Here is a 25362-nt window from a genome sequence, read left to right as displayed (position 1 = left end):
GACTGTGCCAGAATTTGAATCCTAGGAGCATGGGGTACATGGGAATATATAAACAGTAGCTTCAGGAGTGGTTCTAGTATCTGACGGCACCATCCTGCAGCCAGCATATTTATTTATTGTTTAATCCCTAAGTCAGAAAGGGTCCTGTTGCAGAAGTCAGAGGACCTTGTAGTCTTTGCCTTGGCATCTTCTTAGTCTCAGCAGCTGCCCTTGCAACTTTTGTACAACGGAAGAGTCTCGTTTCTGCAGATGGACAAAGTTTATGCAAAAGATCCCTTCATTCAGCGCTTCCACTGAAGACCAGAGATCTTATTTCAGTGTATGTAGGAGGGAAAATGCACTTTGGCCTACATGCGCACACTACAAACTTTCCTTGCATAAGCTACTTCCCGGGAGAGAATGTTAGCAAGGCTTAGGTCACATCATTTATCCTGTGCAGAGGACATAAACCAAGCCCATTCATCCAACCAGTGGAAATCATATCCAGTGATTTCTCTTCATTAGTCCTTGCTGACATACTTTGAAGCTTATCTTCACTGCAGTAATGGCTAGAAAACAGCCAGTATGGATTTGAAAATGAATCCCTAAGGCAGGAATGGGAAGTCACAGGCCTGTGAGCCACATCCAGTGCTTGAGCCTCTTCTCACAGCAGACACTCGCCAAAGCCACACTCTTCACAAATTGCCAGCATGGGGGCCCAAGCAGTTTCAGGATCCTAGCATGGGGTGGGTAGAGGTTCCAAGCCTACAGTGTGGGTTGGGGAGCTGCATTCATTTCAAATCAGATGACTCAGATATCAGGTCTGATAAACCCTGAGACCTTTTGTTTCTGTATTCTGCCTGAGGGTCTAACAGATGATCAATTAGAATCCTTCAGCATGTCATCTTTTTTTCAATTATTTTTTTGAATTCTGAATTCAAAGATTATAGCACACTGTATTGGCCATATGCAATAACAGGGGTACGTTCTTAAGGTGTGAAAATTAGTCTGAAAAGGAGATTTGTGTAGGAGGTGAAACTACCTATTACTGTTGCTAATAGGATTTTTCACCCGCCCTCAGGTCCCAGGGTGAGTTACAACAATATTAAAATGCAGTATTTAAATCAGTAGGGTAGTTCGCAAAATATATATCCCTCTGGTGTCAAAGGTAAAGAGGCGCATCTTCAGCATATGACAAAAACTAAGCAATGAAGGTGTCGGGTGCACCTATGTGAGGAGGGGATCCCACATCTAAGGGTTGCCTCAGATGAAGTTATTTCCAGAGCACAATGAGGCTCTATTGATGTGAACACCCCAGAGGATCTGCAGGGAAGGAGTCAGTCTTTCGGGTATTTGGGTCCTCAGTCATGAAGGGCTTTAAAAAGCAATGTGAATACAGGTGAACAATGCAGCTAGATCATGGAAGTTCTGGAACCCCAGCCAGCAATCTGGCTGCTGTGTTTGGGACCAGACAAAAATTCCAAGTTGTCTTCAAGGGCCGTCCCACATAGGGTGTAATGCAGTCTAGAAGTTACCAGAGCATGGAATAATACAGTGGCCAAGTCACCTCTGTCCAAAACAGGCCATAGCTAGAAACAGACACTCCTGAGCCTCCAGTGACAATGGTGGAGCCAGGATCAAAATTACAATCTAGGAAAGCCCCTGACCAGTCCAGCAAAGCCTCTGCTGGAAGTCTAAAAGCACTAGGAATTAAAGCGCTCAATGTGTTAAAACGTTAAGTTTATCTGATTTTCTTCACCCTGGTTATCTGGAAAGGCTCTGAGGCTGAGCCTGACAGCAGCTCTGCTCTGGTGACCTCAAATATTCAGCTTTTATATTAGCCATGGAACTCATTTCTCTGTTTTTAAAAGTGAAATTCTACACTTCGCCAAGGCTTTTAATAACCTTACAAAAACAACTTGTGTGGAATTTCAATTTATTCCCAGTTCCTCATTCTGTGACCTGGCTCTGTTCTCTTGACACTAAATTGGCTGACGGCAAACTTTCCCACAACTTCTTCTCCAGGGACTTAAAGGCAACATGATTAAACAATTGCAGTGTCTCTGTGCATTGTTTGCGAAATACTTTTTAACGGCCCTGATTATGCTGTGGTAATTCAGAGTCAATGCAAGGGAGATAATAGGTTGCATCCATGCTGCAAGAATGGAAAATAGGCTGCCAATTGCCACTGGCCTCTGTATAGATCCAAAAGTCTCTCCAGGCGGTTGCAGGAGAGCTACCAAATGTTGTGGACCGTTAACTTATGGAGTAGCAGTGCGAGAGGGGAATTGTCGAAATTGGGCACCTGTGTGGTATCAGGCAGTTCCTCTGCTTACTGTAGCCTTGCAAGACACAGTCTATGATGTTTGGAGGGTTCCCCCCACCAGCTTTCCAACTGATAAAGGGGGCTCCTGGGGGAGAAGGGAAAGAGCCATTGTGAGCTGCCTTCCAGGACAGTTAAAAGAAATCACGACTTCATGGGCTGCATGGGTAAGCTATGCTACCCACGCCCACAGGAGCCAGGGGTGACCACCAATTTGGATGGCTTTAGAAGAGAATTCAACAAATTCATAGAGGATAAAGGCTATCAGTGGCTGCTACACATGATGGCTATGCTCTGACTCCACAGTTGAAAGCTATGTGCTTCTGAATACTAGTAAACTGGAAACTGCAGGAGAGGAGAGGGCTCTTGGGCTCAAGGTCCTGCTTGAGGGTCGGCCATAGCATCTGGGTGGCCACTGGAAGAACAGGACGCTAGGCCATTGACCTGGTCCAGCAAGCTCTTTTTATGTTCACTCCTGCAATCTTCGGTACAACTCGCTATGCAGTGGTACCTCTGGATGCAAACAGGATCTGTTCCTGAGCCCCGTTCACATCCTGAAACAAACACAACCTGCATCTGCGCGTGTAGTGATTCGCCACTTCTGCGCATGCACATGACGTCATTTTGAATGTCTGCACATGTGCGAGCTGCGAAACCTGGAAGTAACACATTCCGTTACTGATGGGTCGCCGCGGAGCACAACCCGAAAGTGCTCAACCTGAAGCATATTTAACCCGAGGTATGACTGTATAAAATTGGAACCAATGTTTCGAGTTAAGATATTGTACTGACTGAAAATACAGCACAACATTATGCTAGAGTAATTTTCCTTCCCCTCCCTCCTTCCCTCCCTCCCTCTCTCTGTAGGTGGGAAGGTGGTAGAGTAAGGTTACCAGATTTTTTTCAATGATTCCGGGGACACTTTTCAACTTCAATGGATTTTGTATGGGGACTGATTTATAAATCTGGGAACTGTCCCCAGGAAACGGGGACGTCTGGTAACCTTATGGTAGAGGGGAGGGAGGGAGAAAGAGAGAGAGAGAGAGAGAGAGAGGCCACTCCAGTTAGGAACAAATGAAATGGATATTTCCCCCCTTGAGATCTTTAATGGGATACAACATTGCCCCTTCCATGTTCAGATTTTAAAATACTACTGGAAAGGTCTAGACACGCACATCTGTAGTTGAGAGTCACATTTTCTTTGGACTTTGTGTCCCTCCTTTCAGACCAGCACCCAATTCTAAATGATCAGAATTTGTGGCTGTATCTCCTGATAAGGTTCCGTGGTAGCATGAGGGCAAAGTTGGTGTGCAGCCCTCATTCTCAATGAGGTGGGTCTACAGTCTTGTCATTTATAGCCATACCTCGAGTTACGTTTGCTTCATGTTGCGTTTTTTCAGGTTACGAACGTGGCAAACCCAGAAGTGTTTACTTCCGGGCTCGCCACTTCGCGCATGCACAGGAGCGCTCTATCATGTCACGCGCATGTGCAGAAGCGGCTCTCTACTTATGGACATTTCGGGGTGAGAACGGCACCCCGGAATGGATTGCTTCTGTAAGTAGAGGTACCACTGTAGTTCCACTAATTTACCGTTCTGTGTGTCTGCACATAGGACACCTGATTTATTAATATTTTTTATTTTGTAAATTTCTATACCGCTTTATATTTTTAATAAAAATCTCAAAGCAGTTTACAACGTATTAAATCAATACAACAATAAAACAATAGTCGGGCAATGTCCCTCTGGCCTCATGAGGAGCCTCTTTAGTAGGGCTGGTGAGTCTGGGCCCTGCCCCCTAGGCCAGGTGGGGCCATTTTTTAGGTGCTATTTTCATCCTGTCTTCCGTCATGGAACCCAAGGCATTGTGCATGGGGTTACAAGGCAGTCATCCATCCGCATAATCGCTGAACCCAGATCTGCTTAGCTTTATCAAGGTGGTAGTCTCATGTGCTTTCAGCCCATACTCTGGGGAGTGACTATAAACTGCATTCTATTTCTATTAACCTTATTTCACAATTTAGACATTTTGTTTCAAATGATTGTGAAAACCATTAATTTGATGCACTTTTCCTTTAGATCTTCTTCGAAATAGCATTCCAATTCAATGTGTCTTCGCTTCTGGAAAATACTGTGATTCAGTTTTCTGTCACCAGGTTAGTTCTGACCATTATTTGTAGTGTATTGTTAATCTCCCCACCAATGCCCAATTTTGCTCCCTAGTCTACTGAGATACCATTTCCATATGAACGTTTATGAAGGCCCCATTTATAAATTGACAGTAGCTGTTATGGATGGTAACAAATCAGCTAAATTCCGGTTAAATATTAGGAAGAACTTTCTGACAGAAAGAGCTGTGCAGTGATTGAATGGACTACCTCAGAAGGTGATGGACTCCTCTTCAGAGGTTGGGTGGCCTTCTGAAAGGACTCTTTAGTTGTGATTCCTGCATTGCAGTGAATTGGACCAAATGATCCCTGATATTCCTTCCAATTCTACAATTCTATGTGTCTGTATTCTTGAGGTACAAGTGCATCTGTTTTCATAGCTGCCTCTTGGCAAAGTGTTCAGAAAACTGATTTATACTTTAATATAATTTAATGTCTCAGTCAAGCTGAGCCCTGTGGTTCAAACAACTGCTCAGCTGTAATCATTTTATTTCCTGATGTAATATTGGTTGTTGCCAGAAATGCCAGAGAAGAACATTATTGGGTAGTAGGACAATTCTATGTCTTCAGCAGTTTCTTACCTGAATGTGGAGCTTAGTCCAATATAACTTATTTTTGGACACATATCTCATTTTATGCTGAAAACTGCTGCAGCTTAAAGCAACGGACCAATAGATGTGTTAATCCACAACAGCAAGCATTTCAATCTAGCAAAATCTGACCCACCTGTAGTGCATGAATTTCATATTTGATCTTAATTTTTCGTTTCAGTGACAGTGAAGAACACGAAGAGACGCTCGCAGATAATAGAGGAAGTATTGCCATACCAGTCAAATATGAAAGTGGATTAATATTTAAAAGGTACCTCTATATATTTTGTCAGAGCAAAATTGTCCTACAGCGCAATTCTATACATATTTACTCAGAAGTATCATCAGGGTTTGCTGTCATGTGGGTATAGGATTACAGCCTGGTGGTATAATTTTATGTAATTTTACTTAGACATAACTCCCACAAGACTTACTAGGGATGTAAGAAGCATTGTTTTCTGTCCCATCCTACATTGGTCACATGCAGCACTGTTTCCATTCTGCTGCAGTTCATCTGACAAAAACTATATTATTCTACTTGGTGTCTGTAAGTTACATCATTTATGAAATTAATTACATATGTTGCTACGTCATTACATGATTCCACCACATAAGTTTCAATGCAAAGGAAACACAATGCAAATACTGCACACATCAAACTGAAAGCAAATACAGCAAATGCCAATCATATTTGGTGATCTGAATTCTGGTCTAGACATGGGACAGGTAAGGGAACATCAAGAATTTCTGCTCCCATTTCTGTTTTCAGATGAATTCTCGGACAACCTTACTTCCTAATAACCATGTTTAGGATTTCAGCCTTAGAGATAGCTTTACCTGAAGCAAAAAGGCACATATTCTATCCCACATAAGATGTAAGAAAAGCCCTGCTGGATCAGACCAAAGGCTTATCTAGTCCAGAAATCTGTTCCCACAGTAGCCAACCAGATGCCTATGGGAAGCCCTCTCAATATTTTAATTATTTATTCCCTTTTACCCTAGGGTCCCAGAGCAGGTTACAACATTAAAACAAAATATTAAAAACAGTTTAAAACAATTTACAGTTGCAGAAATAAGGTGAGGCCTAAAAATATACATCTCAAGTGTCAAAGCCAGGATTAAGAGGTGCATCTATTCTCCATGTTCACTAGAAGCTGTATTTGACATCTATGGCTGATAGTGAAAGAGCATGATTTTTGTTTAATTACTTCATGGTTTTCTCAGCATCAGCACCAGCCCCTATCTAAAAACATGGGTATATTGAACAGTGATCTACCTTTTGATTATTTTATGTATTGATGTATGTGGGATATTTTGAAAACTCTAAATAGTAAGATACATTTTTGTTTTGTTTTGTTTCTTTTTCAGAGAACCCAGTTCATTTCACATCATTATTGCTGCAAATGATACTTTCCCTAAATATATTAATTCCACTGAGAACATCGGAGATGAAATTAACATAAACTACATGGTAAGAAAAATCCTGCAAACATTTACTGGCTGCTGTTCTTTTCCGTGTGTGTGTGTGTGTGTGTGTAAAAGCGAAATTTTGCCTATGTAAATCTACCCTAGCCTCTGACGGTTGAAAAACAGGTTGTGGTGATCAGCTTTAAAATTGTCAAAATGTGGGTTTTGTTTCATACACTGTTTTGAACTATATCACTTGTGTTTTGTAACCCACTCTTAGGCACCTTAGACTGAAGAGCCATTTTCGATTTCAGTCAGTGTGTTGGCATGGGGTGAAAGAGATTCAGTGGGGGACTGATAGAGTGATAGCAAAGTTAAAATCCCCACTCATGAATATATTCAAAATTTAATTGCAAACAGAGCCAAAAGTAAGATAATTAATCCCCTCTTACATTTTAAATGGATATATACATACATTTCAAGACCATTTGTCCTGGTTACATATTTGTACTGTGTGTATTAATCCAGGAGTAGCATATTCAGCCAGAAAAAAGAGCCGAGATACTTCCTGGCACATCTTTCTTATGACAACTGACAGTATGACAGTATGACAGCTGTTCTTCTTTATAATTTACCCTTTTATGCCATTTAATTTACCATTTATGAAATTATATAATTTATACAGAGTATACTATGACCTGATGTTGTAAGGCTTTGGGATTGCAAGAACTAACAATATCCTATGGGCAGGTGTCAAATCATAGCTAGTATTCTGTATTCTGCACATTCAATAGGCATTGCCCCCCAGCTTATAGTTCAAAGAGGTCTGGAGTAGGATGGTGCTGGATATTGATGAGGTCCTTAGCACTGAATGAATGGACTAATCAAAGTGAAACTTCCATCCTTTTGTCCATAGATTGAAAAAGGTGACCATTTCCCAATGCCGCCGCTTACACTGCAAATCTTATATCCTAACCTGACTTCAGTCGAAAACTATATCCTCTACCTGACCGCAATATCTTTCTCAGAGGTAAGTTAGTTATATGCAAACAGCATTGCCCAGTAACTGGAAGTTAAGCTTCTTATCTGAATTGTATGGATTTAATATTGTGAATGACAAGAAGTTCCATGTCTCTTTCCTTTCACTTTTCTAAATGGAAAATGGAAAACCCTCGTCTTTAATATTTATTGCAAAACGCTTAGAAGTTTTTGCTACAGTCAAGTGGCATATAAATTTTGGTAAATGAAATTAAAACTTCTAGAAAGTTTAAGGGATAAGAATAGAACAGTCTGATCTGTTCAGGTTAGAAACCAGAAAATCCATGATGTCGTATCCAGCTTTGGACCAAATACTGTATTGTGGTCTGGGCAAGAAATTTCTTTGTGCATGTCCAAGCTCACTTGGGCATGTAGAACTATTTGTGCTCTGCTTTAGTTATAAAAAAATGCGGAATAGTGATTAAAAATAATCTGCCCTGTTCGCTGTACCCTTTTCTGTTTATTATGATATATTTTTTCTTAGCACTGGGTTATTCTGTTATTTCTGTTTAAAATTACTTTGCTTTTTAAATTGCTATTTTCTGATCCTTTATACAGCTTATAACAACTGCAGAGACATAAGCCAACTTATTTGTGAAATTAACTTAAACATGGTTAAAACTGTCTTGGACTGCCAATAATATTTGTTTCCTGGTTGCTTTCTCCGCTAACAGAATGTAAACTGCAATTCCAGCCACTCCACAAATCCTTTGAGAATTGGTGGTGATCCTCCCTTCGAAACATCAGGAATAAGACACCCTCTAAAGGATCCAAAAATAGTACGTTTTTCTGAATGTCTGTCTGCTTGGGGAGGCTGAATATTATCACAGACATGACTAGTTTCAGTTTGGGTTATGTTAGGAAACATTTCCCTGTCATTGTTACCTGTAATCACAATCGTATTTTTCTTAGCCTTTGCTGGGAATATTATGCACAGGAACAAGAAATGCATAATAAGGAGAAGCAGGTTAGTGGGAGGGGCAGGAGGGGGGCGGGTTAGATGGTAGGGAGGTATGTACAGTGCAAATGTACTGTAGAGCCAATCCAGGACTCCTGCTAGTGCATTTGCACCATGCTGACCTCACCGTTGCCTTGCTGCTTCCAATAACTCATACCCACAGGACCGCCTCTCCTGGTATGCCCCATGGAGGACCTTAACGTCCATACTCTAGAAGTCCCGGGCCCTAAGGAAGTCAGATTAGCCCCAACCAGGGCCAGGGCCTTTTCAACACTGGCTCCGGCCTGGTGGAACGCTCTGTCTCATGAGACCTGCGGGATCTGATTTCTTCCCGCAGGACCTGTAAGACAGAGTTGTTCCGCCTAGCCTTTGACATGGAATCAGCCTGATCCCCTCCCCCTCTTTCCTTTCCCTTCTGTGATGAAACCCCTATTTGGGGACTTCCCTGGCTTTTCTCTGGCCCACGTAGGACCAGTCTGGATAGTTGGCCTTGGTGAAGATTTGACGTTTTCTCCCCCAAAACAGTTTTTGATCTGGGATTCCACTGAAATGGGGCTGCATTTTAAGCTGTATTTTAATCCTGTTTTTAAGTTGTATTTTAATCAATTGTTTTTATACTTGATGTTAGCCACCCTGAGCCCAGTCTTGGCCGGGGAGGGCGAGGTATAAATAAATAGGCAAAAGCAACTCACCTGCCTGAAAACAAGCACTGTGGCTCTGCTCCACCCAGTAAGCCACTTCTGATAACCAGCACATGCAATTACAATAGCCCCACTGACAGACGTTTTCACCTTATTTAGATATGGAGAGCATATACTCTTAGGAGTATAATTTTGAGTTTTGAGGGCCTTTATAGCTTTTTGGCTCTGAGTTTCCTCCATCTTTCCATTGCAGTGAACAGAAATACGCACTGATTATTTTTTCCATTATTTTATGAGTCAGAAATATGCGTACTGGTTTAAGTTGCTCTCTGTCTCAGAGTCTGTGGGACCCTTTTTCACCACATACCCTATATGACTGCCACTCTATGCATTTCAATAGAAATAATATATAATAATAGATGTTGAGTGACATTTATTTCAGTGGGGTGACAGTCAGAAAATGGCTGTCAGGATATCTGAAGTAAGGCTATTTGGGACAGTCATGTTTGGCAGAGGTTTAATTAATAATGTCTGTCTATGATCCCTCAAACAGAACTGTGATCTTTATCGCTGTGAATCTATTAACTGTACGGTGGCTCCATCGAATATTACTCATGTGAACATTTCATTCCGAATCTGGAAACGTACCTTTAAAAAGGTAAGTGAACCGCCAACTTTGTTACAGTCATGACATAAGGTGTTATGCCACTGTCACAGTTCTATATGTAGGTATAATTGCCCAATGTATTAGGGTTGCGCACTGGATTTGGCCAAGGCCTGAGTCCACAGCCAAAACAGCTCTACCTAATTTGGGTGTCAGCTGCAGTGCCAGATTTATGTATAAGCTAAACAAGCTATAGCTTAGGGCCCCACTTTCTTGTGGTTTTTATATTGAACTTTTCTGTGAACTGCCCTGAGGCCTCTGGGTATAGGGCAGTTTATAAAATCAATAAATAATAATAATAATAATAGATACTGTTTTGTTGTTGTTTAGTCGTTTAGTCGTGTCCGACTCTTTCTGACCCCATGGACCAGAGCACGCCAGGCACTCCTGTCTTCCACTGCCTCCTGCAGTTTAGTCAAACTCATGCTGGTAGCTTTGAAAACACTGTCCAACCATCTCGTCCTCTGTCGTCCCCTTCTCTTTGTGCCCTCAATCTTTCCCAACATCAGGGTCTTTTCCAGGGAGTCTTCTCTTCTCATGAGGTGGCCAAAGTATTGGAGCCTCAGCTTCAGGACCTGTCCTTCCAGCGAGCACTCAGGGCTGATTTCCTTCAGAATGGATAGGTTTGATCTTCTTGCAGTCCATGGGACTCTCAAGAGTCTCATCCAGCACCATAATTCAAAAGCATCAATTCTTCAGCGATCAGCCTTCTTTATGGTCCAGCTCTCACTTCCATACATCACTACTGGGAAAACCATAGCTTTGACTATACGGGCCTTTGTTAGCAAGGTGTTGTCTCTACTTTTTAGGATGCTGTCTAGGTTTGTCATTGCTTTTCTCCCAAGAAGCAGACGTATTTTAATTTCGTGGCTGCTGTCACCATCTGTAGTGATCATGGAGCCCAAGAAAGTAAAATCTCTCACTGCCACACCCCATTATACATCACTCATGCTGCAGTTAGCTTTATGGGAGAAAGGTATCATTGGAGCATACCGGGATGTTCATTGGGATCACAGCTGTGGGAGAAAGGGTTAACCATCAGTACAGTCCCAGTGAAAATTTCCCACCCTCTATCCTGGTGCCTATGATTGAATAAAATAAATACACTGGTGTAGTTCTGGTGGCAGTGGAGGGGAACAGCTGGGGGCAAGTGTTACAAAAAGGCACATAACTGAAGGAACAACTAACTTGCTCCTTTATTTCCCACATTTTACCAGTAAGGAAGAGGAGCTGTTCAACAAGACAAGAAGCCAAGTGCCAAGGCAATCTCAGCGAGACAGCTGACAGTGGCAATGAATGTCATAAATCAAGGGTGGCCAACTTTTATCAGACAGAGGGTCAACACATGGCAAGGTTCTGTGCCAGAGTGCCAGAGACCAGACAGTGGGTGGGATAAGAACTGTAGTTCTCAGACCACCTCTCAAGCAGGTTTTCCACCTGCTGTTCTACACAGTTTTAAACAATTTCCTCTTAGAAGCAGAAATCATACTTTGTTCTGATTCATCTCTGGAAATCGATGCTTCCTCAAACTGCTTTTCTTCTGCTTTATTCTAGGCAAATCTTCATAGTGCAGAGGTCAACGTAAGAGCATTACTTAGGAGTGGAAACTCATTACTATTATTGAAAAAAGAAAATGAAAGAATAGAGGTAAGTCCCATCAGACTCTTGCAAACATTGGAAGTTCAATCCACAAACCAGTTAAGGAAGGGAAAAGTCTGCCATCCTAACCTTATGAATTATGCCATAAGGCTCACTGAATTTACTTCTAAGTAAACATGCAGACTGGCTGCTCATTTCTTCAGAAATATTTGTCCAGATTCACAACTACAATCAAATGGAAAGGTAGTAAAAACATTCTGTTCATTGATTTTCACATGATGTGGAAAATTAGCCACCTAATTTCTTCTCTGCTACTGCACTCTTAATTAAATTAGTGCATAATGAGGGTGCTTATTTTTAACATCCGCAGCTTTGCAGCACAATTCTCTGCATATTTATCCAAAAGTAAGTCCAATGGGGTTTTCTCCCAAATAAACACTTACTTCTGAGTAAACATGCCTGGAGTTGCATCACACAACAGCTGCTCAGATCTCTTGGGATGCAGTTCTTTACAAAGTTTATCGGAAGGAAGTCTCATTAAATGTATTTGGATTCACTTCTGAGTTAGCATGTATAGGATTGTGCTGCTAGTATGCCTTGGTTGCGAATTCAGCCTGAAGTGATTGGTAATTACATTTCATTGACTTCAGTAGTACTTGTGTACACAAAACCTTGAGATCGATTGCAGCTGTTTTTATTTCAAAACACTTTTTGGGACCGCACTAATTTGCACAGGTAACTAGTAGAAGCAAAACTCTCACACAGCTTTCCCCTGGATATTATCCCACGTAATAGGCCTCTTTTTCCCCTTCACTTGCTTTTGTGTATTTGCATGAGAACTTCAAAATTAAATACAACTAAAAGTCTCTGTGTGTTAAGACACAATTAAATACAGATTAGATTAGACCTAGACCCTTGTTCTGTCATTACTGAAATGCTGATTTATTTGTGTGTATATTTTCAATTTTCAGACCATTATTAAAATTTCCAAAGAGCTTCTTCCTGGCCATGTGCCACTGTGGGTTATTCTGCTGAGCGTTTTTGCTGGACTTTTGATTCTTACACTGCTTATATTTGCATTATGGAAGGTATGGTATATCCATTGTTTGTTCCATATTTGAGTTTAGTGTTTCAGAATTATTCTCTCCTCGGTAAAATTCAGAACAAGGTGATCAGTATTAAAGCAAAATCTAATTGCTCCCTACATATTATCTTACTGATAAAGGCTGTCTTGTGCCTCTATTGTTGCAGCAGCAATATCATATGAAGGAATAATGATCTCGGTTCCCCAAATGTCGGTTCTTATACAGCCAAAATGGCACCATCCATGCATAAGGAGGAAGGTGTTAGCGGACTTCAACAAACCTGAAGTTTTACAGAAGTTAAAAAACCTATTTTAAGGGAGGGGGACCCTAAAGGGTGAGGAGGGCTCCTGAAACAGAATGCTGACAACAGCTACAGCTACAGAATGCTGACTAAATGTTACTCGTACTCATCCACTGATTTCTAACATTGAATATCACCCATAGTACATAGTATCTGATTACTTCCATTGCAGTAAGCATCTGGGTGGCATTAAGCATTTGACCACAAGTGGGAGCCCTTGTCAAAGCCAAAGAAAGAAAGAAAGGGAAATAACACAAAGCAGATTTAATATGTATACAGTGGTACCTCGGTTTAAGAACAGTCCTGTTTACGAACAATTCAGTTTATGAACTCCGCAAAACCAGAAGTAGTGTCCCAGTTTGCGAACTTTACCTCGGTCTAAGAACGGAATCCAAACGGTGGAAGGGCACCGGCGGCGGGAGGCCTCATTAGGGAAAGCGTGCCTCAGTTTAAGAACAGTTTCGGTTTAAGAATGGACTTCCAGAATGTATTAAGTTCGTAAACCAAGGTACCACTGTACAAAATTTGAATCAAGTACCTTAGGAGTTTCACAATGATCATCTTAATTCAAGTCTTTCTGTTCTTTGCGTGACTGAGTGTCCTATTTCTGATGTTTTATAACAACTAATCGGTTATCCCAAACTGAATTTTGATGGCAAAACCTCTCTTGACAGAGAAGTGCATGTTAAGTAGATTGGCCTTAAATACAAACAGAAATGAATTTCTCCCCCATCCTTGTACATCCCTGCAAGTTTTCAAAGCTGGATTAAAATGTTGTTACCACTTTCCTTTCAGGCTGGGTTTTTCAACAGGCCTTTAAGGAAGAAAATGGAGAAATGAGAAGGGGGAACCATCCAGAAGAAAATTAGGAATTCTGCAAGGACTTGTCCTCAGGTCTTCCTCAGAAATGTGACTGTAAAACACTGACTTGGAGCAATCTAGGTGGTCACAAAAGTTTTCTTGAACACTAACAGAAAGTGCCTAACACTAAACACACACATACACACAAACACACACAAAAACACATGAAGCCAACAAATCAATGATAGAAAAGGGCACACAGCACATGTTGTGTGTCTAAGGAGACTTTGGGCTTCTGCATCTCAAGCATGCAATTCCGTGGGGCATGCAGACTCCTTTTAAAACCGAGGAGAGCTTTAAAAGCAATTTGGGATATGGCCAGAATGGAGAGTGGTCTACAGAGGAAAGGAAACAACAGTGGAGTTGTGGGTTGGGACCAACTGGCTGAAGGTAGCTTAGCTTAGCTCTGTAGATCCCAGTCATTCCCCCCCCCCAAAAAAAAAATTGTGTTTGCTTTCAGATCAGCATTCCTCTAAGGCTATCACATTTATAGAGCAGTGTGTTCTACTGAACTAAATAGGATGCACTTCCTAATGAGACAGGTTTCCTACCCTCTCCTGATATTTTGGAATACAGCCACGTTAGCCCCAGACAGCACAGCCATCCGTCCCTAGGCTGAGAGAGAGTATTGGATTTGGGATTAGTCTCAAACGTTTTGTAAAGTTGCTGTTTTGTTGTTCCAAAAGAGGGGCGAAGCTGCAGAAACATTTCCCATAAGTAAAAGAATTCAAAGCTTGGTACAGTACTTCACTGTAAGCCTGAATTTCAAATCCTGAACATAGCTGTTGGTTTCAGCGGCAAACATTTGCTTCGAAGAATAGCACTCAGAATGCATCGTTTTGCTCTATTTATGATGAGACATGCAGATGTGTTTTGATCAATTTATTGTATGACCATCAAAAAATATGTATACAAGTGCAGTGCTGGTGCTGTCCATTCCTGACGCCGCCCAATTTTTTCATCTATTCGCTATTGTACAAAAGGAGGTTTATGTGCCTAGACAAACTTAGTTTCTGTGGTTTCACTAAGATTTTTGAAAGGATAATCAAATCTGCACACACCTTTTTCAAACATTTAAGAGATGGGGAAATATATAGGGGTGGTTGTGAACTCTATGGTGCTGGTGGGCATTTAACCCTGGTTGTAATATATTTCCTCCATTAATCTGGCAATTATATTGGGGGTGGGTAGGATGTAGACTATGCCATTGCTTAAAAATTAAAAAAAATAGTGCCAGTCAGTAAAGAGCCTCTCATACATGTGGCTTGTAATGGAATATTTGCTTAAATATTTTTTTCCAGTTTAACTGGCACATTGGAATTTTGGAAATGTGAGCAAGTATTTCGTGGAATGACCAAATATCATTATGTCTGTTGGAGGGAGTGGGGTCCAAACCCAAAACTTATCTATGTTGCCCTATTGCTACAAGGTTACAAATCAGCTGTATTAGCATATAACTACATGAAGATTGCAAGTGGCCATAATTGTGACGTGTGAGGAATTCACAGCATGAATAATCACACATATTTTGTTGGGTACGGCATACATTTCACACTGGAGATTCTGTTGTTTGCCATTTAAGACATTGTCAGAAAAACTCGCCAAGAATCCTGTTATTTGCACATAAATTAAAAGGAATGGAAACTCAGATTTAGGATTATACACTGATTCCTACAGGGAAATGCATCACAGTATCAAGCAATTAAAAAGAAACAAGAGTCTAGCGCTACAATGAAGCAAGGTGACCTCCCTTGGTTTTCATTTTTTGCTACTTATGTGTCGAGGAATTATTTAAACAGTAGCTATGTTAAGTGTCTGTCTGAAACACTATTATGTACACTGTATCTATAGAAATACACTGAAATAGATAGAATGTTTAAAATCCTAATAGAGCACAAAACACAGTGGCCCAAATCCCACTAAATTTAGCCACAGGTGACTGAAAGCACAAGAAGGTTATTTAGATACAACTAACTTGTTCCAATTAGCCGCTTTAAAAAAGGGAAATCCATTCATTTTAATGGAACTCAATTTAAAGGTAAACTTGCTTAGGATCATGGCCTGAAGATTGCACTCAATGGCCCATTTAGTCTAATTTAAGACAGTGAAGCTCTACTGGAGAAAGTTGGCTGCATATTGTTACCTAATATTGTTTAATGCAAGTCAAATTATCTTTCCCCAAATATATCACCTTTCTTCTGCACTATGAAAATGTTTTGCTATACATTCACAATTTGAGTAGCTTGGTGTGTATATAAATGTGGATATTTTAAATGTAAGCTTGGTACATATTGTTTAACTTCAAAAGTTTTATCTCTTTTATGCTACCCTATCTGAATTTTTCACTATTCTTGGTTGGAAGGTTATTCCTATCCCCAAGAATGAACACGTACATATGAGCTAGTTCACACATGACAGCAAACTACAGGAACCAGCCTTATCCCTGTGCCCTTCTTCCCATTGTGTTTTCAATTAGTTACTTACTGTTTGGCAATAAATAAATAAAAGCTTGCCATTACATCTGATCTAGGAAATAACAGTTTGCACTAATCCTTCAACCTAGAATTGTAGAGCCAACTTCAAACTGGCTTACAATCCTAGTTCAGAAGGAAAGCACAAACCATGCTATGGTTTGCACTGAAGTGAGAATTAACTAATTGAAATAGAGAACACAAGGAGACAGGAAGAAGGGCAAAACAATGTTCTAGCTCAAGGTTTATTCCAGTAGTATCAAACCGTTAGCTTTAAATATATTTGAGTATACACAAAGTTAAATAAATTTTCATTTATTGTTTTAAGTCATTATATCAAATTGATGTAATGAGTCTGATTCATGCTTTATAGTATCCATAGCATTCATAAGTCTGAAGCAAACCATGAGTTTCAAACTCCTGAAGGCATACTGTTTGTTTGTGTATGCTTGCTCCTAATACAATTTCACAATCCTGTCTGAAGAAGATGAACAAAGCCCTTTGTTTAGTGAATATAACTTAGCAGAAACCACAGACAGAGCCACAACTTGAGACTTCTGAATAATTATGACTCTGTGGGTTGCCAGTTCTTGAGCAATTCCTCAAGATCAGTCAGCTGTGCACCTGGAAAGATGAGATAGTGAATCTTGACCTCATTCTATTTCACCCTCCTTATGTGTAATTTCTAGTATCGTAATGAACTAGATCCAACCTCACAATACTATCATTCAGTGTCTGTTCCGAAGCAAGTTCCACTGAATTCAATTGGGATTACATTTCTAGGAATGAAGTATATAGCACTGCAATCCAAATCAGTTGTACCTGTGACCCAATGAAATCAGTGGAATGAAGTCGTGACTTAATTTTACTGTTTGGATTTCTTCACGTGAATTATTTCATGCAACAACCCTGTCAGGTGTAGGTATTGTTGATGGGGCAGAGAAAGTAATCACCAGGTGGCCTTAGGCAAGCCAGAGGTGAGAGATCTGAACCACAGGAGAGGATACTGCTGTTGCACAGTGGTTGGCCACTGTGAGAACAGGACGTTGGACTAGATGGGCCTTAGCCCTGATCCAGTAGGGCTCTTATGTTCTTATCTTCAACTCTGCTTTTTCACCATAATGCTACAAGGGACATGGCTCAGTGATAGAAAACCTGGTTTGCATGCAAAATATCCCAGGTTCAGTCCCTGGCATCTATACACCCGTCTGAAACCCTGGAGAGCTGCTTCCAGTCAGTGCTGATGATACTGTGGATGTTGGATCTGTTTAAAGTGACATGATGATGCTTTAAATGTTGAGTGCAGATAGGGCCTCATGCTAGAGCTGAAGAAGAGGAACAGGTACGAATGAGCATTATGGCATTGGTGTTGTGCAACTTATCTGAGAAAGCTTATAGCCAGAGCAAACTTAGTTGGTCTCTAAGGTGCTACTGGACAATGTTTAGTTTTTGTTTTTATTTATTTGAGATACACATTTTTAAAGATAGAGAACAGTAGAAAAGAAGAGCTTGCTTCTACACGGTTTTTTGTTTTTATTTTTGGTCTTTCTACATTCTTCTTGGCATTGCTCTATTAAAAAGAAAGAAAACACACTCCAAGTATTTGTGTGTCATTATATGTATATGTATATGTATAAATCCCCTCTTTCATGGAAAATGTGTTTTTCCAGGAACAAAACATTGGTGTTGGAGATTTCCCACAACAGAAGCAGCTTTCTTGATATTTCAAAGTGTATAAATTTGAAAGTGCAACACTAAAAACCTTTTGATCACAGGTGCAGAATATGAAAATGTTGACATAAGTAAAAGGACAAATGATTGCTGTTGCATGTAAGGGTCCAAATTCAAGATGATCTGTTGCATGAATTTCTAAGTTTCCTTACTAGCACGGATCTAAATGACTCACTGACTTCTCCCACACTGCTTAACAATGTTCCTCAGAAGAAGTTGCAACATTCTGTGTTGATACAGGGTGAGCATGAATGGAGGGGGTGGCCTTATCAGATGAGACGCATATCTTGAATCACTGCATCTCCAGGAAAACATCCTGCCCATTCATGGTGTGCATTTCATCAAGTTCTTGCTGCATGAACCCAATTTTTAGAGGGCAGAGCTATTATGAAAAAAAAGTACGGTAAATAAAATAAGTGGCTTGTTTCTTAAAAATAAATGTCAGAAATGAAGTCCATTTGGGGGGAAAAAAATATTCTCTTAGCAAAAAGATGTAACAAAAGTCCACAAAAGGTGTAAGAATGTGTATTTCAAAAAGTGATAGCCAACATTAGATATACCCAGAGGAGACCTGTTAAAATCAATGAATTTAAGTAACTTTATTTCAATGGATCATCGTCCATTGTGATAACATGGTAAAACTGTACCTTTTTTTGTATGGAAATTGTCACTTGAATAAACACTCCTCTTGTTGTAGGTTTCCGCTCCTTTTTTGTTCATTCATGAGCTGGTGACATTAAGCCACCAGTGTTATATTTCAAAATATTAATAAGCTCCTTCAACATTTGTTTAAAGATGACCCAGAAATTATTTTGGCTTTGTGTCTTGAAATAATCCGTAGAGTTTTTCAAACAGAAATTCCATCCTAAAATGAAAAAGGCAAACACAAAACATTTGGTAAGACATAAATGACACTCGCTTCATAGTGTGCTAAGAGAGTACCCACCCCAACCCAGCTATTTACTATGAGATTTCTATGGCAAGTGTTTCTGAGTATTCTGTTGACCAATGGAATTGTATGAAAGTTAACATTCAGCTAAAGGTCTCCAATATGGGCAGGAAAATTTGTTGTTGCTGTTCTTTCTGTTCATCTATATACAATATGGGTTTGCATATGCACCATACATTTAAAGAACTATTACACCACTTTAATAGTCATGGCTCCGCCAAAAGAATTATGGGAGCTGTGGTTTGTTAAGGGTGTTCCAAGTTGTCAAGAAACCCCATTTCCGCTCACAGAGCTACAATTCTCAAAGTTCCCTGGGAAGAGAGGATTGTTAAATCACTCTGGAAATTGCAGCTCTACAAAGGGCACTAGTACTGGTGTGCATATTTCAGGGAATTCTTATTATGGTCTCTAGGGTGCACCTGTCAGAAGAACCCGAGCCATGGACACAGGTGGTGCTGTGGTCTAAACTGCTGAGTCTCTTGGGCTTGCTGATCAGAAGGTCAGCGGTTCAAATCCCTGTGATGGGGTGAGCTCCTCTTGTTCTGTCCCAGCTCCTGCCAACCCAGCAGTTTGAAAGCATGCTAGTGCAAGTAGATAAATAGGTACCACTGTGGTGGGAAGGTAAACGGCATTTCCGTGTGCTCTGGTTTCCGTCATGGTGTTCCGTTGCACCAGAAGCAGTTTAGTCATGCTGGCCACATGACCCGGAAAGCCGCCTGTGGACAAACGCCGGCTCCCTCAGCCTGAAAGCAAGATGAGCACCACAACCCCATAGTCGCCTTTGACTGGACTTAACCGTCCAAGGGTCCTTGAACTTCCCCCCTTTTTTTTGTAGCATGTGAGGAGCACTTCTTGTCCTCATTTCTATTGTGTCCCTCTAGGGCAACACTTTCCACCTTCCCAACTGCAGCCCCTTTCAGAAAGAGATGATTTGGCCACGGTACTCCACACACAGTTTACTTCTAGACTGGATTATTGCAATAGCTCTGTGTGGGACTTCCCTTGAAGACAACTTGGAAACTGCAACTGGTTAAAAATGCAATAGCCAGATTATTAGCTAGGGGTCCGTTTAGAACTGACACAATAACCCTTGTTTTAAAGTGCCTGCATTGGTTGCCAGCGCATGTCTGAACCTAATGTAATCCTCACAGCACCCCTGAAAATTATAGGCCAGTATAATTATGCCTTTAGTGCTGGTGGAAAAGGCGACACTGAAAAAGTATGGCTTGGAAGGCCAGCCAGCTTTGTGATGAAGGCAAAATTTCAGCCTTGGGACTTCCAGACTCACATCATAGATCCCGACACTAAGCCAGTTCTCAGACAGAGGAAGGAGCTTCCTTACATCTGTTTACAGAAGCTTAGGTGACGGATATCTCAAAGGAAACTATGGTACAAAAATGGTCCTCTGCTGGGCGTCTCTTTTGCATGCAGTGGCAAAAGTGGGCATGAACAGGCAGGTACAGCATACTGGGAAAATTCTGTGGAGTAACAAAAAGCCCACACATTCTTAGTCATCCCTCCGCTCAAGAAGGCACTAATATAATGCAATACATTGAGGAATTTTACACGAGCCGTTGCCAACCTGGTGCCCTCCAGGTTGTTGGACTACACCTCCCATCATCCTTGACCATTGGCCCTGCTGGCAAGGGCTGATGGGAGTTGTAGTTCGAAAAGAACCAGGCTGCCCCCTCAGGGTTGTTTTAGACACAGAACCTATTTTTTTAGATGTTCACTTTGCTTTAGCTGTTACTTCACTGGCTTTAATATATAGTTGCGCTGAATAGGGTCCTGACCATCCGCCCTAAAGTTCTGCCCTGGCAGCCGCCCCTTTTCGTCACTCCTGGCCGGCCTGTGAGACGAAAAAGTTGAGCTTTCAGAGGGGGGGCGTGCTCGGAGTTCGAGTTATGAGGCAGGTGAATGAAAAAAGCTCGCGCGTTTGTGGCGGGAAAGCGCGGGCCCTGGGAGACTTTTTGTCTCTGGGCGGCGACGTCGGTCCGCAGGAGGTGTTTGTTGGCGAGGGAAACGGGGAGGGGCTGCCGCCTTCTCTCCCTGGGGGCTCCTTCCACCAGCAGGAGCGTGGCGGGGGTGGCCGGCGGTGGGCGGAGCTGCCCTGCCCTCTCACGACTTCTCGTGGCTCGCGCAGCTCCTTTCACTCGCCTGCCGCGGCCGAGCTGCACCTTGCGCCCTCGCCTCGACCCTCCTCCCCTCTCTCTTTCTTCGGCTTGGTACAGTCGCCAGCGCGGTCCCCTCTCCGCTGGGAACTATGGGCGCGAGAGGACGCTGCGTGAGCTGCCTGGCTGTGAGGCGCCTGCTGCTGCTGCTGCTGCTGCTCAGCTCAGGTAAGTCGGCGGCTCTCTTGTCGGGCAGGTGGGAACTCGCCCGCTGCAGCAGGGCAGGAGCTTCTTCTGTCGCCTCGGGACGCGCTTCTTCTGCTGAGTCCTGAACTGCAGCGGGATGCGAGGCGCTTGCAAAGCAAGGGCGCCTCTTTGCTTAACATCCCCCCCCCCAAAAAAAACCCCACCAGCATCGGAAAGAAAAGTCTCATTTTGGGCTCCATTTGTAAATCTCCCCAGGAGGAAAACACAAACAAACCTTCTCTTCTCTGCTGGTGAAAACGCACGATGCCATTCAGCTAAGTTTTACTTAGAGTAGGCCTATTGAAATTAATGGGATTGACTTTCGGTGGATCTGGAAAATTTAGTCGCACTGCTGTCAATCATGGGGTGTGTGAATGGCGCTTTTAACTCTCTTCTGTTGAAACCTGTGAGACTTGACAGGCTTTTTGCATTTGGGCAGGATCTTCATAGACTATCATAGAATTAGTTACAGGTAGGTAGCCGTGTTCGTCTGCCATAGTCAAAACAAAATTTAAAAAATTCCTTCCAGTAGCACCTCAGAGACCAACTAAGTTTGTTATTGGTGTGTACACGAAAGCTCATACCAATAACAAACTTAGTTGGTCTCTAAGATGCCACTGGAAGGAATTTTTTTTTTATCATAGAATTGTAAGTGTTGAAAAGGAACACGAGGGTCATCTAGTCCAACCGCCTGAAATGTAGGGATCTTTTGCTCACTGTGGGTCTTGAACCCACGACCCTGCGATTAAGAACTTCATGGTCTGCTGACTGAGTTGTCTTTATAACAACAACAATAACAACGATAAATTGTTGTGGATAATATATAGACCAAAGGTGTAGATGAAGAGGAAGAGATTACAAATCTTGGCAGCCCATGTGGATGCAGGGTTTCTTCTTGGACTGGGGAGACTGATCCCCATTCAGACATGACACTTGCTTGGGGACCTTATCCCAGACACTCTCAGCCTAGGCTACCCTGCAGGGCAGGTGTGAAGATAAAATGGGAAGAGAATTGGGTATGCTGCCTTGGACTCCTTGGGCGCAATTATTATTACTAATCTGCTTTTTGTTTTTAAAACAACCCCTCTAGCATTTCTGTACTGGCATTCAACTGTTGAAACCATTTTAGCTCAGTAATTATTACACCATTCTTGCAAGGTAGTACAGTATGTTTATATCCATATTGCCATGTGAACCTTAATGTGTTACCTCAGGAGTAAGCCACCCATGAGACTTACGCCCAGATAAGCATGTAGGATTGAGGTCCTAGTGAATTAATGGCTAAAGTGAAATTTTAAACAGGGACTTCATGGCTCATACTCTTAGCCACTACAGCAAACCAACTCTTATCTCCAGTTGATGGCCAAAAGTCTGGAATCAACCCTGCAAGGGGATGCCAGGGATTGAATCTGGGCAATTCAGATGCTCCACCACTGAGCTACAGCTCTTCCCTAAGAAACAATAAAGCAACCCTTTGGTTATACTACTGAGAGCTGGATGAAGTGGTGTTGTTGCTTTTGACTTTGACATGTATGACTAGGCTTGCTTGCACCACTTGTCTAGACAGCAGACTCTGGGGTGTTCCTTCAGCTTGTGTTCCTCACCTCCTCGCACAGCAGCATTCAGCAGGGCAGTGATGCTTGCCTGACCTCCTGTCACCAGTGCTGCTGCCGCACACCAGGAGGCAGAAGAGTAGGGCTGAGACAATGGTGAGGGCAGCACAGTGTGAATGCACTGGCAGAGGCAATCCAGCACCCCCAGCAGTACATTTGCACCACGCTGACCTCACTGCCGACTCACTTCTCATCCTTTTGCTCCAGATACACCACAGTGTTGGGAAGTCATGTAAGCACTTCCGCCACGCCAACTGCTGCTGGTTTAACATCTAGAAGTCTCGCAATACCCTGTAGCCAATCATGGTGGGGAAGAGGCCACTCTGCACAGGCTCAAAAAGATTCCTGTCCTTACTGTTATTTCATATTTTCTGGCCTGGAATAGGAGTTCATGTTGTAAAATGTCAACAACAACAAAGCTGGGAGTGATGGAGTCCAACAAGATCTGGAATGCCCACCCCTAGCTTAAGCAAACCACTGTATTGTTTCAACTCCTAGTTCTGAAATATGGAGATATTGGTGTAGTAATGATCATGTAATTTTCAGTTTAAGAACCATAAGGTGGTTTTTAAAAAAATCCTTTATAGTTTAATAACTTTAAATAATAATCTTAACTTGAAGTTATCTTACATGCCATGTTCATTCTTGGGCAAGATGAATGTAAAGTTTGGAAATCTAAACTGCCTTGAGTTTTTGGATAGGTTTACCCATATTTTTATGGGAACAGCAGCTGCAATATTCTCATGTCATAGCATTTTCCTTCAACGTTTCCAGATTGTAAAAATCAGGGTTTTTTTAATCTATCTGAGCTAATGGTGGAGTTGGATGGCATGCAAAAACATTTACCTGTAAGAAGTTCCAACATGTTATTTCAGTAACTATGGGAAACATTGTGGAATGCAGTGCCAGAGGGAATGAAATCAGATACAAAAGACATTAACCTTTTGGAAGAATTGTGGCATGAAAACCACCCTGTGATTTTTTTCCCCCTAAGAAAGGATGAAGTCTCAGTTCATGAAATGTTCTATCTGCATTTTTGTCTAATCTGCCTTTTATTCTCATGGTGAGAGTATTTGGACTTTAAACAAAAGCACCAATTCAGGCTGTAAAAGCACCCAGCCTAGAGTGACAGTGTGTACCAATACTGTCAAAACAGTGTAGATCAGCAGTTCTCAAACTTTGTGTGTGCGTGGACCACATGGAAATTGCTGGGGGACTTGGTGGACCACTGTTTTTGTTCTACAAAGCAAACCACAAACCACAAATTTTAAAAGCCATAGTCTTGCTTTTCTAATATGATGGATGTGCCTGTTTTTGTTGTGAGAAAGTTCTGTGAATTGTCAGCTTTCACCTCAGGTCAGGTTCAGCGTTCACCCTGCTTTTGAATTTAGACTTGAGGGTGGCAAGTGATAAAACCCAATCTTTCACCATTATGAGAAAAACGAAAATGTTTTTTAACCTTCAGAGCCAAGCGTTATAATTAAACCCATCATAGGAGCCAACTCCTAGAGGCTCAGGTCTCTTCAGCCCCCCAATAAAACATTTGAAGGGCCTGGGGGCCCCAAAATTAATGGGCATTGCCATTCAAATGGTGTGTGTGCCGCATCATGTAATTGATTATGTGGGGTGGGGCTTATCTGTCCCCCCCATATTTTATTTAAGTTGGCACCCCTGAAACACACCACCATATTATGAAACCATGGACCCTAGGCCATGTCACTGAGGAAGACCCTGCCCCTTTCACTGATAAATGTTGAGGGGCAAGGCCTGCTTAGCCTGTCAAAAAGCATAACCCTGGTCAAAACAGCCATGATTTCCATTGTCAGTAAAAACAAATCCAGTGCAAATACAGATGTTCTGGGTTACTTGAATTAAGTGGTTCACAGACCACAATGGTTAACCAGATGGCTGTGGGAAACCCGCAAGCAAGACCTGAGTCCCCACAGCAGCATTCAACAACATTGTGCAAATAAAGTCAGATAATATGTAAAGGACAAGAAGTACAGTGGTTACAGACGCTTCAGGTTACAGATGCTTCAGGTTACAGACTCCGTTAACAGGAAGTAGTACCTCGGGTTAAGAACTTTGCTTCAGGATGAGAACAGAAATCGCGTGGTGGCGGCACGGCAGCAGCGGGAGGCCCCATTAGCTGAAGTAGTGCTTCAGGTTAAGAACAGTTTCAAGTTAAGAACGGACCTCCGGAACGAATTAAGTTCTTAACCCGAGGTACCACTGTATGTACTTTTAAAATGTATCTAGGGAACCCCTTTTCAGCTAATTTCTAAGCTGAATTGCAACTTTATTAGCAGGCAGATGTAAATATTAAAAATGTTTCAAAACAAATTGAATGTAATTAAATTTGGGGGCAGAGTGTATACATATACATATACACATATATATGTGTGTGTGTGTGTGTGTGTGTATGGGTTTCTAAGTTCTTTTTACTTCAGAAGGCTAGACCAAGCCATTAGCACTCTGAAAAGTCTTGAACGTTCACAATTCCCTGTTGTCATTTTCACTTACTCATTTCAAGGTTTCCATTGTTTGGCTTTGTGCAGGCTTGTCCCCATTTCCATGGTTACCGTGTTGAAATGCAGACAGGACACAAGCTGCATTCCGATCAGAGTT

General features: G+C 41.8%; 2 protein-coding genes across 2 annotated transcripts in view; both read left to right on the top strand.

Annotated features, from left to right (window-relative positions):
* ITGA1 (integrin subunit alpha 1) overlaps window positions 1-14449 on the top strand; it is a 63796-nt gene extending 49347 nt beyond the window's left edge. Inside the window, exons 22-30 of the mRNA XM_081929601.1 lie at window positions 4381-4457; window positions 5241-5330; window positions 6428-6530; window positions 7383-7496; window positions 8179-8283; window positions 9657-9761; window positions 11322-11414; window positions 12338-12454; window positions 13548-14449. Coding sequence (XP_081785727.1) covers window positions 4381-4457; window positions 5241-5330; window positions 6428-6530; window positions 7383-7496; window positions 8179-8283; window positions 9657-9761; window positions 11322-11414; window positions 12338-12454; window positions 13548-13592 — 849 coding nt within the window. The 3' untranslated portion in view covers window positions 13593-14449. The remainder of the gene's footprint in view (window positions 1-4380; window positions 4458-5240; window positions 5331-6427; window positions 6531-7382; window positions 7497-8178; window positions 8284-9656; window positions 9762-11321; window positions 11415-12337; window positions 12455-13547) is intronic.
* Window positions 14450-20628: 6179 nt separating this feature from the next.
* The window catches only part of ITGA2 (integrin subunit alpha 2), a 50282-nt gene continuing 45548 nt past the window's right edge, over window positions 20629-25362 (top strand). The window contains exon 1 of the mRNA XM_081929599.1: window positions 20629-21103. Coding sequence (XP_081785725.1) covers window positions 21028-21103 — 76 coding nt within the window. The 5' untranslated portion in view covers window positions 20629-21027. The remainder of the gene's footprint in view (window positions 21104-25362) is intronic.

Source organism: Podarcis melisellensis (assembly GCF_964234715.1).
Source record: "Podarcis melisellensis genome assembly, chromosome: 11".
Classification (NCBI taxonomy): domain Eukaryota; kingdom Metazoa; phylum Chordata; class Lepidosauria; order Squamata; family Lacertidae; genus Podarcis; species Podarcis melisellensis.
The sequence above is the reverse complement of the archived record's forward strand: the minus strand, read 5'-3'. Positions and strand labels throughout refer to the sequence as shown.